Source organism: Fringilla coelebs, assembly GCF_963513975.1.
Source record: "Fringilla coelebs genome assembly, chromosome: 29".
NCBI lineage: Eukaryota > Metazoa > Chordata > Aves > Passeriformes > Fringillidae > Fringilla > Fringilla coelebs.
Genome location: NC_140055.1, coordinates 2,185,684 through 2,201,085, shown reverse-complemented (window position 1 = coordinate 2,201,085; position 15,402 = coordinate 2,185,684). Strand labels below are relative to the sequence as shown.

General features: G+C 61.1%; 3 protein-coding genes across 3 annotated transcripts; all 3 read left to right on the top strand.

Moving 5' to 3' along the window:
* Positions 1-92: 92 nt before the first annotated feature.
* Positions 93-2,893, top strand: LAMTOR2 (late endosomal/lysosomal adaptor, MAPK and MTOR activator 2). Its single transcript, XM_084223172.1, has 4 exons — positions 93-372; positions 1,657-1,819; positions 1,934-2,023; positions 2,667-2,893. The coding sequence occupies exons 1-4, from the start codon at positions 305-307 to the stop codon at positions 2,721-2,723; spliced, it is 378 nt and encodes a 125-aa protein (XP_084079298.1). The 5' UTR covers positions 93-304; the 3' UTR covers positions 2,724-2,893.
* Positions 2,894-4,191: 1,298 nt separating this feature from the next.
* On the top strand, positions 4,192-7,575 carry RAB25 (RAB25, member RAS oncogene family). Its single transcript, XM_084223167.1, has 5 exons — positions 4,192-4,319; positions 5,178-5,373; positions 5,481-5,674; positions 5,835-5,915; positions 6,912-7,575. Exons 1-5 carry the CDS (start codon positions 4,280-4,282, stop codon positions 7,040-7,042), a joined length of 642 nt encoding a protein of 213 aa, XP_084079293.1. The 5' UTR covers positions 4,192-4,279; the 3' UTR covers positions 7,043-7,575.
* Positions 7,576-8,241: 666 nt separating this feature from the next.
* LOC311163953 (ras-related protein Rab-11A-like) lies at positions 8,242-14,389 on the top strand (the record flags this gene model as incomplete). Its single annotated transcript, XM_084223168.1, has 5 exons — positions 8,242-8,281; positions 12,721-12,916; positions 13,000-13,193; positions 13,932-14,012; positions 14,250-14,389. The coding sequence occupies 5 exons, from the start codon at positions 8,242-8,244 to the stop codon at positions 14,387-14,389; spliced, it is 651 nt and encodes a 216-aa protein (XP_084079294.1).
* Positions 14,390-15,402: the final 1,013 nt, after the last annotated feature.

The following is a 15,402-nucleotide window of genomic DNA, read 5'->3' as shown; positions in this document are numbered from 1 at the left end:
GCGGAACGGGAGCGGAAAGAGGCGGCCAGAGCCTGGGAAGGGGGTGTTGCCCGCAGGGCCCCGCCGGTGTCCCCACCGACCGCCCTTTCACCGGCCCCATCCCCGATCCCCGCGGTCACCGAGGGCCCGCGCCTGCCCCCCGCTCCCTCCTGCTGCCGAGGCCCCTCGGGAGTCCCGGCGCCCGCGGGGACAGCGGCGGGGCCCGGGCGGGACTACAGCCCCCAGAATGCTCCGGGCCCGGCGCGGCCCGTGACGGCCCCGCCCGGCGCGGCCGCACCCCCGCCCCGCGGTGCCGGCGGCGGCCATGCTGCGGCCCAAGGCCCTGACGCAGGTGCTCAGCCAGGCCAACACCGGCGGCGTCCAGAGCACGCTGTGAGTGCGGGGGGCCGGGTGGGGGGCGGCTTTCCCCGAGCGGGCGCGGGGCGTTCCGTGATGCGAGGTGACGCCGCTGCGGGGAGATGCTTTCCCTGCCCGGGACTGTTTCCCTCGTACCTACCCCGGCAGCTACTGCCGCTGTCCGTGCGGGAGGGGGTGCTGCCCCTGCCCGGAGATGCTGCCTGCCATTCCCCCGTCCTTGCCCCAGACCCTGTCCCTGCTCCTGCCCATGCCCTTGAACCTGCCTCGGCCATGCTGCCCCTGTCCCTGCACCGGGGGATGCTCCCTGCTCCTGCCCTGGGAATGCTGCCCCTCTCTAAGGATGCTGCCTGCCTTTCCCCAGCCCCTGCCCCTGCCCAGTGATGCTCCTTGCCCTTGCCCCTGCCCAGGGATGCTCCTTGCCCTTGCCCCTGCCCAGGGATGCTCCTTGCCCTGCCCAGTGATGCTCCTTGCCCCTGCCTGGGGATGCTCCTTGCTCCTTGCCCTGCCTGGGGATGCTCCTTGCCCTTGCCCCTGCCCGGGGATGCTCCTTGCCCTTGCCCCTGCCCAAGGATGCTCCTTGCCCTTGTTCCTGCCCGGGGATGCTCCTTGCCCTTGCCCCTGCCCAGGGATACTCCTTGCCCTTGCTCCTGCCCCTGCCCGGGGATGCTCCTTGCCCTGCCCGGGGATGCTCCTTGCCCTTGCCCCTGCCCAGGGATACTCCTTACCCTTGCTCCTGCCCCTGCCCGGGGTTGCTCCTTGCCCTTGCTCCTGCCCCTGCCCAGGGATGCTCCTTGCCCTGCCCGGGGATGCTCCTTGCCCTTGCTCCTGCCCGGGGATGCTCCCTGTCCCTGCCTGATGAAGGCGAGGGGCTGGGCCCTTCCAGATGCAGGTGTGGGACTGAGACCACACACCCTGCCTGGAGCTGGGCTACAGATGGTGCTGGCACTGTGCACAGTGTGTGTGGCTCCCGATGTCTGGTGCTGGGATGCCTCGTGCACAGTGCAAGGGCCATGCACAGAGCTGAGGCTGTGCACAGTGTTTGTCCCCCAGGCTCATGCCAGCCTGTGGCAGGTCCCACTGCTTCAACAGACAGATCCACCACAGCCCTGACTGCCCTGCTCAGGCCTGGGGACACTGCAGAGCTTTCTGGCTTTGAAGCCCCCCATCCCCTGCCAAACCCCTGCACAGTGGGAGTGTGTTGGGAGCAGTGCTTGGGTGGGAGGGGGGGTTGTTCTTCCCTGGTGCTGAAAAGGGGTCTGGTGTTAGAGGCATCAGTTTGCCCTACCGTGTCCTTGCCAGGCTGCTGAACAACGAGGGCTCCTTGCTTGCCTACTCGGGCTATGGGGACACTGATGCCAGGGTCACCGCGGCCATCGCCAGCAACATCTGGGTAGCCTACGACAAAAACGGGCACCAGGCGTTCAATGAGGACAACCTCAAATTCATCCTCATGGACTGCATGGTATGTGGGGCTGGAGCCTGCCCTGCCCTCCTGGGGACGTGCCTGTGGTGGCAGGACCCTGCTGGGGGTCCAGGCCAAGCTGCGGTGTACCAAGTGCTGTTTCTCCCTGGGCAGGAGGGGCGAGTGGCCATCACACGGGTGGCAAACCTGCTGCTCTGCATGTACGCCAAGGAGACGGTCGGATTTGGGATGCTGAAAGCCAAGGTAAGGGCTGGGGAGTCTGCAGGGCTGCATCCCTGCTTTGGTGAGCACAGGGATCTCAGGATGAAGGAAGGGACGAGAATGTTGACTCCATGTTCAGAAGGCTTGGTTTATTACGATATATGTTATATTAAAACTATACTAATAGAATAGAAGAAAGGATTTCATCAGAAGGCTGGCTAAGAATAGAAAAAGAATGATAACAAAGGCTCGGACTGACCAAGACAGTCTGAGACAGCTGGACTGTGATTGGCCATTAATTAGAAACAACCACATGAGACCAATCCCATTTGGGATTGTTGCATTCCACAGCAGCAGAAAATCATTGTTTACATTTTGTTTCTGAGGTCTCCCAGCTTCTCAAGAGGAAAAATCCTAAAGAAAGGATATTTCCTAAAACATATCTGTGACACATCCCTGCTTTGGTGTGGGGAGAAACTGGGATGGAAGGGCTGGAGGAAGCTGCCATGCCTGGGACACTCTTTGCCCCTTGCAGAGACTCCTCTGTCCCCTGTGCCTGCCCAGGCACTGTGTGACACCTTTTTAAGGTTCTAAACTGAAATATAAATTGCAATAAGCAAGCGGGCAGTGCGCACACGTGTTGCAAAACCCACCTGAGCTTGGCTCATGCATTCTCTGCTTGCAGGCACAGGCACTGGTCCAGTACCTGGAGGAGCCGCTCACACAGGTGGCTGCATCGTGAGCAGGCAGTGGAGGGCCCTGAGGTGCCACTGGGCTCTGACAGCATCACCATCACCACCGTGGGTTGAGCATGAGTGGCCCCACGGGCATCCCAGAGCTCCAGTGTGGTCTGAAAAATAAGGTGGCAGGAATCCAGAAGCTGGGGTGAATAAAGTGTGTTTGATGCTTGTGTCCATTGTGTCTGTTTGGGGGAGCTGAGGGGTAACACAGCCGGACTGGGCAGTGTTTGGGAGGTGCCCATTGCCCTGGGGAAAGACAAGAAGCTTCAAGGGGCCGTTGTCAAAGGAGAGGGGTTACAACAGAGCTGAGCCCTGGCACAGCCCTGCTGGTCACACTGGGATAGCTGGGGGTGGTGGGGGCTCCTTCCCATCCCTATTTCCCTGGCTTTCACACGATGGCAGCAGAGGCGAGGGAACATTGAGAGCGGCGGGAGCCGGGCTGGGCGCGGGTTCTGCTCCTGGCACAGCTGCCCTCGCTGCCATCCCACCCCACAGTGCCCCTTGCTGCCATCGCTGGCCCTGATGCCATCACACCCGTCCCTTCCCCACGCTGCCGTCCCCGCCGTGCCACCCTCCCTGTGATGCCCGTGATGCCCCCCGTGTCCTGCCCGCGCTGCCCTCGCACCCCCCTCACTCTAGGACACGAAATAACACGACGTGCACACACTGCCGTTCTCAAGGCAAAAAAGGGACGTTTATTTTCTGCCTCTGACATTTATAGATTTCCAAAAGTGACAGTGGATTGGAGGGTGACAGTGCCACCTCTCCGATGACACTGGACAAACTAACAGTCCATCAAATTTCTCCTCCTCCATAAAACAATGCAAAACAATGAGTTATTTACAGAAAGTGTGTGAAAAAGTTCGTTACAAGAATGCAAACATCAGAAGGCTTAGAAAATCTTAAAAAATCAGGGCGACACCCTCCCTGCAGCTCTGCCCGTGATGCCCTCCGTGTCCTGTGCGCGATGCCCTCGCACTCTCCGTGCCCACGGTGCTGCCCGTGCTGTCGGTGCTGCCCTCGCACCCTCCGTGCCCACGGTGCCGCCCGTGCTGTCGGTGCTGCCCTCGCACCCTCCGTGCCCACGGTGCTGCCCGTGCTGTCGGTGCTGCCCTCGCACCCTCCGTGCCCACGGTGCCCGTGCTGTCGGTGCTGCCCTCGCACCCTCCGTGCCCACGGTGCCCGTGCTGTCGGTGCTGCCCTCGCTGCCCCAGCCTGCCCGCCCTCCGGATCGGGCTCTGGCTCCTCCTCCAGCCGCCCCGTGACGGTCCCAGGGGTGACACTACCTGCCCAACCTGCGCTGCGACACCCAGTCCCAGTCCCACCCCTTGAGTCAAGCGGCCGCGCTGTCGCCAGCTCGGCCTCTCTCGCCCCGCTGTCCCGGGCCCTCGGCTGTCCCGGGCCCCCCTCGCTCCCGGCAGGGAGGAACCTTCGGTCGCTCCGTGCCGTCCCTCGGTGCCTCCGGGAGCCCGGCCCGCCCCGCCGTGCGCTCGAGGCTTGGCAGCGGGAAGGAGGAAAGGCAGGGCGGCCCTGCAGGGCGGGCGGCGGCCGGGGCGACATGGGCAGCGCCGAGGAGGATTATAACTTTGTCTTCAAGGGTGAGTCCTGCGCTCCATGCGACCCCTCCTCTCCCAAAAGGAGGGGAGCAGAAATCCAGGGGCTGCGGGGAGGGAACGAGGGTGCCCTTTCCCCAGGGCGGCTGTGTCCTGAGCTGGGGCGTTGTTGACTATCCCTGCACTGTGGTGGGCACCGGGAGCTACAGAGGGTCAGGGGACTGGGGGCAGGCACGGTCTGCTGACAGCAGTGAGGGCAGCAAGGTCTGCAGAGACCCGGGGAGATCCACACTCGCTCCAAGGCTGAAGGTGTGCAGTGCCAGGCAAATTGCTCTTGTGGGATAGGGGGACTGTGAAAGCTGGAGCTGAGTGTGTGAGACAAATGTCATGAGAGCCTGTAAGCCCCGAGAGAAGTGGGCATTGAAAAGTCATTTGCTGCAGTGACCTGGGCAGTGGCACATGCAGAGGACATGGGGGTCAAAGGTGAGCTGGAGAAATGGGGGCACAGCCTCACACCTCCCATGCTGAGCTCCTTGGGCCCACCTGGTCACTGCTGGGTACTCTTGGCTGGACTCTGCTGGAGCTCAGTGCTCCCTTTGGGCAACTGGGGACAGACAGTGCCACCTGTCCTGGGTGCCCACTGCAGCAGGGTGACCCAGGGCTCACCAACATCCTTGCCCTGCTCCTGCTGCCCAGAGGCCAGTAGCCATGACCCGCCCTGAGCAGCACTAGGGAGCACAGCAGGGCTGTTTGCTGAAGGAGTGACCCCACCAGGGGTTAAACCCACATAGCTGCCCAGGCTGTGCCACCAGTCTGGGGTCACCGGACAGCGAGCGATGCCCGTGCAACCCGTGCAGGTAGCTGGGGCAGGGCAGTGGGATTTCTCCTTCCTTCCTTCCACAGTTGTGCTGATCGGGGAGTCTGGGGTGGGGAAAACAAACCTGCTGTCTCGTTTTACCCGCAACGAGTTCAACCACGACAGCCGCACCACCATCGGCGTGGAGTTCTCCACGCGCACCATCCTGGTGGGGGACGTGGCGGTGAAGGCTCAGATCTGGGACACGGCCGGGCTGGAGCGCTACCGCGCCATCACCTCCGCGTAAGCAGCCAGAGCCCGCCTCTCCTGGGGCTTGGTGCAGCCCCACGGGTGAGGGTGGATGCTGGGGGGGATCTGGAGCGGGGAATGATGGCGGGGTTCTGTCACAGGTATTACCGGGGGGCTGTGGGTGCGCTGGTGGTGTTTGATATCACCAAGCACCAGACGTACGATGTGGTGGACCGCTGGCTGAAGGAGCTCTACGACCATGCCGAGGCCAGCATCGTTGTCATGCTGGTGGGGAACAAGACCGACCTTGCACAGGCTCGAGAGGTGCCCATGGAGGAGGCAAAAATGTTTGCAGGTACAGGCTGGCACCCCCCACGGGGCTGGGGGCTCGAGAACCTCCCCAACAGCATGGACCTGCACCAATGCAGGCACCTGAGCACCTCTAAAGGTGCTCCAGGTTGGAGCCATGTCCTCACTGGGGTCTGCATCATCTCAGGGGTCTCCTCTCCTTGCAGACAACAACGGGCTGCTGTTTGTTGAGACCTCGGCGCTGGACTCCACCAATGTTGAGGAGGCGTTCGTGGCCATCCTGAAGGGTACAGGCACTGGTGCTGTGGTGCAGCAGGTCCCAGGGCATTGCAGGGTCCCTTCCCCAAGGATGCAGAGCTGTGCAGCACTTCTCTCCCCGCTCCACTTGAGCTATCTGGGGCTATTTTCATGAGATCTTTTGCTGTTGTCTTTCTGTCTGCTTTGGTTTTCAGCCTTTGGTGCTGGGCGTTTCACTCCCCACACCCGAAGCTTTGTTCTCACGGCCCCTGGGCGTCCCTGAAGCTCCAGGGGCTGCTTCTCCCCCATAATCTCCAGTCTCCTTCCTGTTGTCCTGGGCTCATGACTTAGTGTCTCCAGCATCCTGCCAAACCGGCTGTGGGGACCTGGGGGGCCAGGGATGGAGTCCAAGAGCAGTTCTCCAGGAATGGCAGCCAGCAGCATCCGAGCAGTGAGGTGTGCCATGCCATGCTGAGCCGTGCCAAGCCATGCAGTGTTATTCCATGCCATGCCGTGCTGTGCTGAGCCAGCCTGGCCCGGTGAGCTGCCAGCCCCAGCACAGGGTGAAGCACTAATCCCAGGTTGGGCAAGAGGAAATGGCCCAAGCACAGGGTGCTCCCCAAGCGCCACAGGGATGCAAGCCTTGTCCTTTGTTGTTCTTATCTTATTGCAAAAGTTCCATACATTCTTGGTGGTTTCTCATGGGCAGCTACTCACAGCACAGCCAACAAACTCTAGCCGTCTTCTCGACCATCCAACCCACTCTTTTATAGTACTCATCCTTATTGGGCACAGCTATGGCCTGTTCCTAATCTTTGGTGATTAGTACAGCTACAACTCCTCAGGGCTGAGATTGCCTTCTGCAGTCTTCTCTTGCATTCTAGCCCTCCACACCTTGCCACCCCTCAAGTCACCCCTGTGCTGTGCAGAGGTGAAGGAGAGCCACCAGCACGCTGAGCAGTGGGGGCTGCAGGCTTGAAGCTGTCCCTGCATGCCCAGGGGCCCTTGGCTGACACACAGACCCCCCAGCACTTCTTCTTTTGCAGAAATCTTCTACAAAGTGCAGAAGCAGAAGCAGAGGAGCAGCCAAAGCAACACGGTGTCACTTGCAAGTGAGAACCCTGCAAGCACAGCCCCAGCCCAGGCAGAGAGGCGCCCGTGCTGCGTGGCCCTCTGAGCACCCCAGGAAGTCCCCAGGGAACCCCACAACCCCGGGACACACCAGTGGCCACCAGCACAAGCTGGTGTCACCCTGCCTGCAGTGCCACCCCTGTCCTGGTGCAGTGGGGTCCAGCAGCCTGGACAGGGGCCAAATTGTGCCATAAACAGTGAGAAACACCAGTTCCAGGAGCTCTTCTCTCTCTGTTGCATTTTTGCTGGGCCCTGATTAGCATCACCACTGTCACGCACCGTCTCAGCCCTTCTGGACCTGCAGGGCAAAACGACCAGGACACCCTCTGGGGAAGAAGCCAGTAGGTTCTGGGCAGGATCATGCCAGCAACAGGAGCCTCTCTGAGTACCTCTGGCCCTGGGGTTGCTCCTGTAGGGCCACCCTGTGCCGTGCACTGAGGATGAGGCTGACTGCAGGTGTCTGTCCCACCAGGGACTGCTCTAGGGTGTGCAGTGGCAGCACTCAGCCCTTGGCTGTCCCAGCAGGGCCCGGTGCCATGGGGCAGGGAGCAGCTCTGTGTCCAGCAGGGGCGTGATGCAATCATTAAAGGACTTGTGAAATGCAGATTTACTGAGCTGGAATTCCTGCGTGTTTGTGGTCGACGCCCTGGGTCCCCACCTTCATAATGTGCTGAAGATCATGGCCTCCAAAGCAGCCCAGCTGGATGCCACGGCTCCCCTGTGCCCCCTCCTATCCCGATGCCGTGCCCCCTGCACTCCCTCCCACCCTGAAGCTGGGTTCGTCCTGTGCCCCCTCCCACCCTAGAGCCGTGCCCCCTGTGCCCCCTCCCCATGCAGCCTTTCCCACTTTAGGTCCCCTGTTTGAACTTTATCCGTTCAAACGATGACACAGCCTCTGCCGGTTATCTGAAACCCCTCGGAATCGGGATAATTCCTGCTGGATTCCACTCGATTTCCCTTCGCACCACACCCGGCGTGCCAGCCCCGCTCCGTGTCACACCCACGGTTCTGTGTGGGGCGCACTGTCCCCGTCAGGAGCGCACACAGGCGGTGGCGTGTCCCTGCCCCCTTACCTGGCCCAGGTGAGCACACCTGAGTGTGACGGGCAGCCCCGGCCGCCAATGGGTGCGGAGCAGGAAAGGCTGTGGCCACCAATGGGTGGCTGGGGACAGCCCCTGGCAGGGCTGGCTGAGGGCCGGAAATCCCAGTTGGCCCAGTGGGAGTGGGGCTGTGGTGCTGGGCGAGATGCGGGGCAAGGACGATGAGTACGATTATCTCTTCAAAGGTGGGTCTGAGCCCGCTGCCGGCACCCCCGGCGCGGGACGGGAGCTGAGGCTTGAACTGGGATAGAACACAGCTCCCAGTTCATGGATGGGGGGAGAGGGGCTTGTACTGGGATAGAACATTCAATTCCCAGTTCATGGGACGGGGAACTGGGGCTTGTACTGGGATAGAACACTCAGCTCCCAGTTCATGGATGGGGGAGAGGGGGTTGGACTGGGATAGAGCACTCAATTCCCAGTTCATGGGATGGGGAGCTGGGGCTTGTACTGGGATAGAGCACTCAATTCGCAGGTCATGGAGCAGGGAACTGGGGCTTGTACTGGGATAGAACACTCAGCTCCCAGTTCATGGATGGGGGGAGAGGGGATTAGACTGGGCTAGAGCACTCAATTCCCAGCTCATGAGACTGGGATAGAACACTCAGCTCCCAGTTCACAGGATGGGATGGGGGGGCTTGCTGTGGTGTTCCACTGTGCTGTGAAGGAGAGCGGGTGCTGCTGAGGCTGAGGTGCTCGGAGGGTTTGCTAGAGCTGCTCCCGTGGTTTGTGGTCCCGATGCTCATTACAGCAGCTCTTGACTCCTGCAGGAGGGGCTGCAGCCCCAGCCGGAGTGTGCAGCACCCTGGAGGGTGGCTGTGACCATGGCGGGGTGGCTGTGGCCAGGTGACAGGGTGACCATGGCAGGGTGGCTGTGGCCGTGGCAGTGTATCTCTGACCCTGCCATGGCAGGGTGACCATGGCAGTGTAGCTGTGGCCATGGCAGTGTAGCTCTGACCATGGCAGGGTGACTGTGGCCAGGTGGCAGGGTGACCATGGCAGGGTGACTGTGACCATGGCAGGGTGGCTGTGACCGTGGCGGGGTGGCCGTGACCATGGCAGTGTAGCTCTGACCGTGGCAGGGTGGCAAGGTGACCATGGCACGGTGGCCATAGCAGGGTGGCCCTGGCAGTGTAGCTCTGACCATGGCAGGGTGACCGTGGCAGGGAGGCAGGGTGACTGTGGCCGTGGCAGGGTGGCCATGGCTGTGGCCAGGGCAGGGTGCTGGGGAGGGCTGGTCTGTGGGACTCTGTGGGTGCCGTGTCAGTCCCTGAGCACCCATGGGTGCCCTGCTCTGTGGTGCTGGGAGAAGGGAGCACAGCTGAGAGCTGAGTGATCTCCTCCGGGAGGGAAAGCCCTGCTGCTCCCCAGCTGCAGCGCAGGGAGAGGATCCAGGGATCCTTCCTGGTGCTGGTTGTGCTGTGACCTCACTGCTGTGCCCAGGGAGGGAGGGTGACAGGGACAGACTCTTGGAGACACGACGCTGGCATTTCTGCCCAGCACCCCATCCCTGTGCGTGCCAGGCTTCCCTGCGCTCTGCTGTGGCCAAAGCAGGTGCTGGGGGGGCAAAGGGACATCTTGGCAATGCCATGGCCTCCTGAGCCGTAAAACCCAGGGTGTGAGCTCACCAGTGGGTGGCTGTGAGTCAGCCTGCCCACAAGGCCCCGAGTAATTCCAGCCACCGACAGGACGTAATTCCAGCCAGCCATGCTCCGGTTGCCCCTGGCTCCTTGCACACCTCCCCTGGCTGCTGCCCAGGAAAATCCTCCAGCCTGGAGTCACTCTGGCACCTGGTGTGGGGGAAACTCTGCTGCTGAGTGGTGCCTGGGGTGGGATGCCCAGGCTGGAGCTCTCCCAGCCGCTTTGTTCTGTGCTTCCCGGCCGGTGCTGTGCCAGCTCTGTGGCTCTGAGGGGCTTCAGCACGTGGTGCTCCTGTGTCTGTCCATCCCCTGTCGTTCTGCAGGAGCCAGGGCTGGGAGCAGCTCACCACAAGCTCTTCATTCCCCTCCTGAGTCTCAGGGTGGTCTCTGCAGTCCTTAAAAGAGTAGGAGAACTTAGTTTTCAGTGCAAAGGCAGCTCATCCTTTCCAAAGCAGCAGCAAAGTCAAAGGGGAATGCAGTGTTCAGGGGTGAGTGCTCCCAGGGTCCAGCAGCTCTCCCCCATGAGAAAAGGGGGATTGTCACAGCTGGAAGCAGCATTATCCACTGAAATGGGAGCATCAGCAGTTGCAAAGCACAATGCACACTGCAGCTGGGCAGGGCCCCCTCCTGTGCTGCTGCAGGGGCTCAGTTTGGCTGAGGAGCAGCTCTGGGCACGGCAGCTCCTCAGAGCCTGCCCTGGGAGGAGCTGCAGCCTGTTTCCATCCCTGCAGTGAGGACTGAAAGTGTCAAAGGCTTTTGTGCCTGGGGTAGGGGGTGCTGCTCCAGCTCCTCAAGCCATTCAAGCTCAGGGACAGGGGTCTCATCACCCCCACAGGCTGCAGCAGCCACCCTGCACCCCTGGTGTGGCCCAAAGCCCTCTGGAGCCTGGCATGGAGCGTGGCACTGCCAGGATGGGCATTGTGGCAGTTGAGCTGGGGAAGCAGCAATTTCCTGTTGGTAAAAAACCCGAGCTCATATCAAAACTTGGAAGATGGGAAAGTGCTAACGGACCCAGCCTGCATTTCCTGCTGCCTTGTCCAGGGTAGTCCAGGCTGCTCTGGTCCTCTCAGAGCTCCCTGCAGTGGGCAGCAGCTGGGAATTCTCCCCAGCAGCTGGGAAAAGGGTGAGGGGGAGATTCTGCCCCTCTGCTCCACTTTGGTGAGACAGGAAAGGTGTGGAGCTCCTTGAAGAAGTTGATGAGGCCACAGAGGTGCTCCAAGGGCTGGAGCCAGGCTGAGGGAGCTGGGGATGTTCAGCCTGTAGAAGAAAAGACTCTGTGAAAACCTCAGAGCCCCTTCCAGTGCCTAAAGGGGCTCCAAGGGAGCTGAAGAGGGACCTTGGACAAGGGGGAATGGCTCCCACTGCCAGAGGGCAGGGTTAGGTGGGATATTGGGGAGGAATGCTTCCCTGTGAGGGAGTTGAGGCCCTGGCACAGAGCAGCTGTGTCTGCCCCAGCCCTGGAAGTGTCCAAGGCCAGGCTGGACAGGGCTTGGAGCAACCTGGGACAGTGAACCAAGGGGTGGAACAAGGTGGGCTTTCCAGTCCCATCCATTGTGTGGTGCAGTGGAGGAGCTGCCCTGCCTCATTCACTGGCTGTCCTGACACAGTGATTGCCTGCAGGGCTCTTCCAGCTTCCCCCAGTGATCCCAGAGAGCTGCTCCCCTTCCTGCTGGGTTTCCTGGCACCAGCCTGTGTGCTGGCTGCCCTGCACTGAGGGGTGGCTGCACTGCTGGAGGCTTTGCACCGTGCAGGGGAGCCACATCTGTGAGCTGGAGGGAAGGAGTTACCCAGGCTGTGGAGCAGCATCCTGGCATCCTGGCATCCTGGCAGTGCCACGCTCCATGCCAGGCTCCAGAGGGCTTTGGGCCACACCAGGGGTGCAGGGTGGCTGCTGCAGCCTGTGGGGGTGACGAGACCCCTGTCCCTGAGCTTGAATGGCTTGAGGAGCTGGAGCAGCACCCCCTACCCCAGGCACAAAAGCATTTGACACTTTCAGTCCTCACTGCAGGGATGGAAACAGGCTGCAGCTCCTCCCAGGGCAGGCTCTGAGGAGCTGCCATGCCCAGAGCTGCTCCTCAGCCAAACTGAGCCCCTGCAGCAGCACAGGAGGGGCCCTGCCCAGCTGCAGTGTGCATTGCACTTTGCAACAGCATCCCTGCAGGGTGGTGGCTGCTGAGCCTTGGCTCAGGGCCTTGCTGAGCCTCCTGCAGTGTGTGGCATCCCCGTGGCCCCTGGCTGGTGCTGCTGCTCCTGTGTCCTCCCCAGCCTGGGCACTGCGTGGTTGTGACCTCAGCCCTGCTGGGGAGATGTCCCACAGGTGGGTGAAGTGTCTGAGTGCGCCTGGGGAATCAGCAGGATAGGCAGTGAAGGAATTAAATATAACTTAAAAAATAAAACCAAAACCTGTTGAGTCATCAACTCAACAAACTTGACTGGGGAGGTGTGTGATAAAGCTCTCCAGAGCCTGTTTCACCAGGTTTTACAGGAACCAGCCTGATCTGGGACAGGCACAAAATGCATTTAACCCACACCCAGGGACTTCCCAGCTCATGGGCTGGAGCAGCAGCAGCAGAGGAGGATGCTTCCTTTCAAACCCTGTCTCTGAGCCCTCCAGTGTGCTCTCAGGGCTGGAGGGCACACAGGCTCGGCAAGAGGAGCCCCAGCTCTGCCTGGCCCTGGCCTGGCTCTCCCTGCACAGGTCCTGGCCCTGCTTTTCTGCCCATTTTGGGTACATCAGTGCACATGGTGCTTTCCCATCCCTCAGGGACAGAAACTTATGGTCACTTCCCAGTGATTGCAGGGATTTCTCAAGGGGTATTTGCAGTGATGCTGCTGGGAGGGGTGGAGGCAGCTTCACCCCTCACCTGTCAGCTCCTCCTGGGTGAGGTGGAGGGGATCTCTGGCTGGGAGGGGGGTAGATGGGGGATCCCCACCCCTGCCAGGCTGTGGGGTGGGGAGCTGACCCCGTGTTTGTGCCCACCCAGTTGTGCTCATCGGGGACTCGGGGGTGGGCAAGAGCAACCTGCTGTCACGCTTCACCCGCAACGAGTTCAACCTGGAGAGCAAGAGCACCATCGGGGTGGAGTTTGCCACCAGGAGCATCCAGGTGGACAACAAGACAGTGAAGGCTCAGATCTGGGACACGGCGGGGCAGGAGCGGTACCGCGCCATCACCTCCGCGTGAGTCTCCTCCTCCCAGCCCGGGGCCCTCCCTGGGGCCCTGCTGTGACCCTGTCCCCTCCCTGTCCCCTCCCTGTGCCCAGGTACTACCGAGGGGCAGTGGGAGCTCTGCTGGTCTATGACATTGCCAAGTACCTGACGTACGAGAACGCGGAGCGCTGGCTGAAGGAGCTGCAGGACCACGCCGACGCCAACATTGTCATCATGCTGGTGGGCAACAAGAGCGACCTGAGGCACCTGCGGGCCGTGCCCACCGACGAGGCCAGGAGCTTTGCAGGTGTGTCCCCCCTCCCTGTGAGCCCAGCAAAGGGAAAAGCTGTGACTCTTTCATGGAAAGAGATGGGAGCAGGGGCTGGGGGGCCCTGGCCTTTGGGATGCCCCGAGGAGGGGACAGGGACACCAGGGATTTGGGGCTGGGGGCAGGGAGGAGGTGCTGAGGGTAGGTGTGAGAGTTCCTTCCTCAGGGTGACCATTTGTGACAGTGATCCCAGGGGTCTTAGGATGAGGGAAGAGACGGGAAAGTTGATTCCATGTTCAGCAGGCTTGGTTTATTATTTTATGATATATATTATGTTAAAACTATACTAAAAGAATAGAAGAAAGGATTTAGTCAGAAGGCTGGCTAAGAATAGAAAAAGAATGAATAACAAAGGTCTGTCTCTGACCGAGACAGTCCGAGATAGGTGGACTGTGATTGGCCATTAATTAGAAATAACCACATGAGACCAATCCTAGATCCACCTGTTGCATTCCACAGCAGCAGATAATCATTGTTTACATTTTGTTCCTGAGGCCTCTCAGCTTCTCAGGAGAAAAAAACCTAAGGAAAAGATTTTTCATAAAACATGTCAGTGACATGTAGGCACGTGGTCCCTCTGCACAGCTCCCTTGGGGGAGCCAGGGTCAGCACTGGGGACCCCCTCAAGGTGCCCCTGGCACAGCTTGGCCCTGCCCTGCTCCAGTCCCATCTGCCTGGAGTTCCTGGCACCCACCTGAGCTCACGCTGTTCTTGCAGAGAAGAATGGGCTGTCCTTCCTTGAGACGTCTGCTCTGGATTCCACCAATGTGGAGACAGCTTTCCACAACATCCTCTCGGGTAAGGGGCAGCCAGGAGAGGGAGGGACAGGAGTAGAGATGGCTTTGGACATTGTGTCCTCTCAGGACACCCCGAGGGGGCTGGCTGTACTGGGTGGGATCTGGGTTGGAATCCTGCTCCCCTGCGTGGGGAGAGGGGGCATTTGCACCTCTGGAGCTGTGTGTTTGTGGAGGGAGCAGATCCCCCACTGAAATACTTACCTAAAGAGCTTTTTCCCTTCCCCTCTCTGTCTGGCAGAGATCTACCGCATCGTGTCGCAGAGGCAGATCACAGGCCAGCCAGAGTCTGAGTTCGGCCCCTCCACCTCCATTGAGCCCATCCAGGTGCTGCCCACGCAGCAGGAGGGCCGGCAGGCACCCTGCTGCCAGAACATCTGAGCCCCTGGGCTGCCCCCAGCGTGCCCCCCAGCCCGTGGTGGCATTGTGTCTCGCTCAGCCTGCAGCTCTGGGCAGGGCAGTGAGCTCTGCCCGCTGCACCCTGCACCAGCACCCTGCCCTGGTGCTGCTCTGCTGCAAAAGCAGCAGGGTGTCACCCCTCTCTCCCTCCCCAAGGCTGGGGCCGTGCCATCCCCTGTGTCCCTGCTCCCTTCAGCCCTGCAGGCACAGTCACTGGGTGGCACTGAACAAGCCCAAACACGGTGAGCCCCTGTTTGGTGACACCCTGTGTGCTGCCCCGTGGGGTGGGTGTGGAGGGGACACTGGGTGCATCCTCCTCCTGCCTGGTGAAGCCGGCAGTGATGTGTCCTGTAGTGCCCAGCCCTGTCCCTGCAGCACCAAGAGCTGGGAGTGCCTCTGGGTGCTGCTGGGGCTGCCCAGGGAGGGGTGTGGGGCTGAAATTGTTTCTGTGCTGTGAGCCCAGCAAAGGGAAAAGCTGTGACTCTTCCATGGAAAGAGATGGGAGCAGGGGCTGGGGGGCCCTGGCCTTTGGGAAGCCCCGAGGAGGGGACAGGGGACACCAGGGATTTGGGGCTGGGGGCAGGGATGAGGCACGTGGTCCCTCTGCACAGCTCCCTTGGGGGAGCCAGGGTCAGCACTGGGGACCCCTCAAGGTGCCCCTGGCAGAGCTTGGCCCTGCCCTGCTCCAGTGTTTGGCCACTGTGGCTGCTTGGCCCAGCCTGGGGACAGGCCACCACTGCATGGAGTGCCTGCTGCAGCAGCAGGGTGGCAGTGGCATTGTCCCCTGCCTGGGGGACAGCAGCCACCCCCCAGGATGGGCACCACCCAGGTACTGGGACAGACTGTGCTGAGCCCTGTGCTGCTCTTGGGGTGATTGGCAGGTGTCAATCAAGGGGGTGCAGGTGGGAAGGCCTGCCCCATTGACCCAGGACTGGGAGTGTGGCCCCTGTCAGGGGGGTTTTGGGGGATCTTTCTCTCCACAGCTGCCCCCAGTC

What these genes read in the sequence shown, in the direction of transcription:
- RAB25 (XM_084223167.1), top strand. Translation starts at nt 4,280, where the DNA reads ATGGGCAGCGCCGAGGAGGATTATAACTTTGTCTTCAAGG. An exon ending in TTATAACTTTGTCTTCAAGG is followed by an intron (nt 4,320 to 5,177) that starts GTGAGTCCTGCG and finishes TTCCTTCCACAG; the next exon opens with TTGTGCTGATCGGGGAGTCT. An exon ending in GTTCGTGGCCATCCTGAAGG is followed by an intron (nt 5,916 to 6,911) that starts GTACAGGCACTG and finishes CTTCTTTTGCAG; the next exon opens with AAATCTTCTACAAAGTGCAG.
- LAMTOR2 (XM_084223172.1), top strand. Translation starts at nt 305, where the DNA reads ATGCTGCGGCCCAAGGCCCTGACGCAGGTGCTCAGCCAGGCCAACACC. An exon ending in GGCGGCGTCCAGAGCACGCT is followed by an intron (nt 373 to 1,656) that starts GTGAGTGCGGGG and finishes TGTCCTTGCCAG; the next exon opens with GCTGCTGAACAACGAGGGCT. An exon ending in TCATCCTCATGGACTGCATG is followed by an intron (nt 1,820 to 1,933) that starts GTATGTGGGGCT and finishes CTCCCTGGGCAG; the next exon opens with GAGGGGCGAGTGGCCATCAC.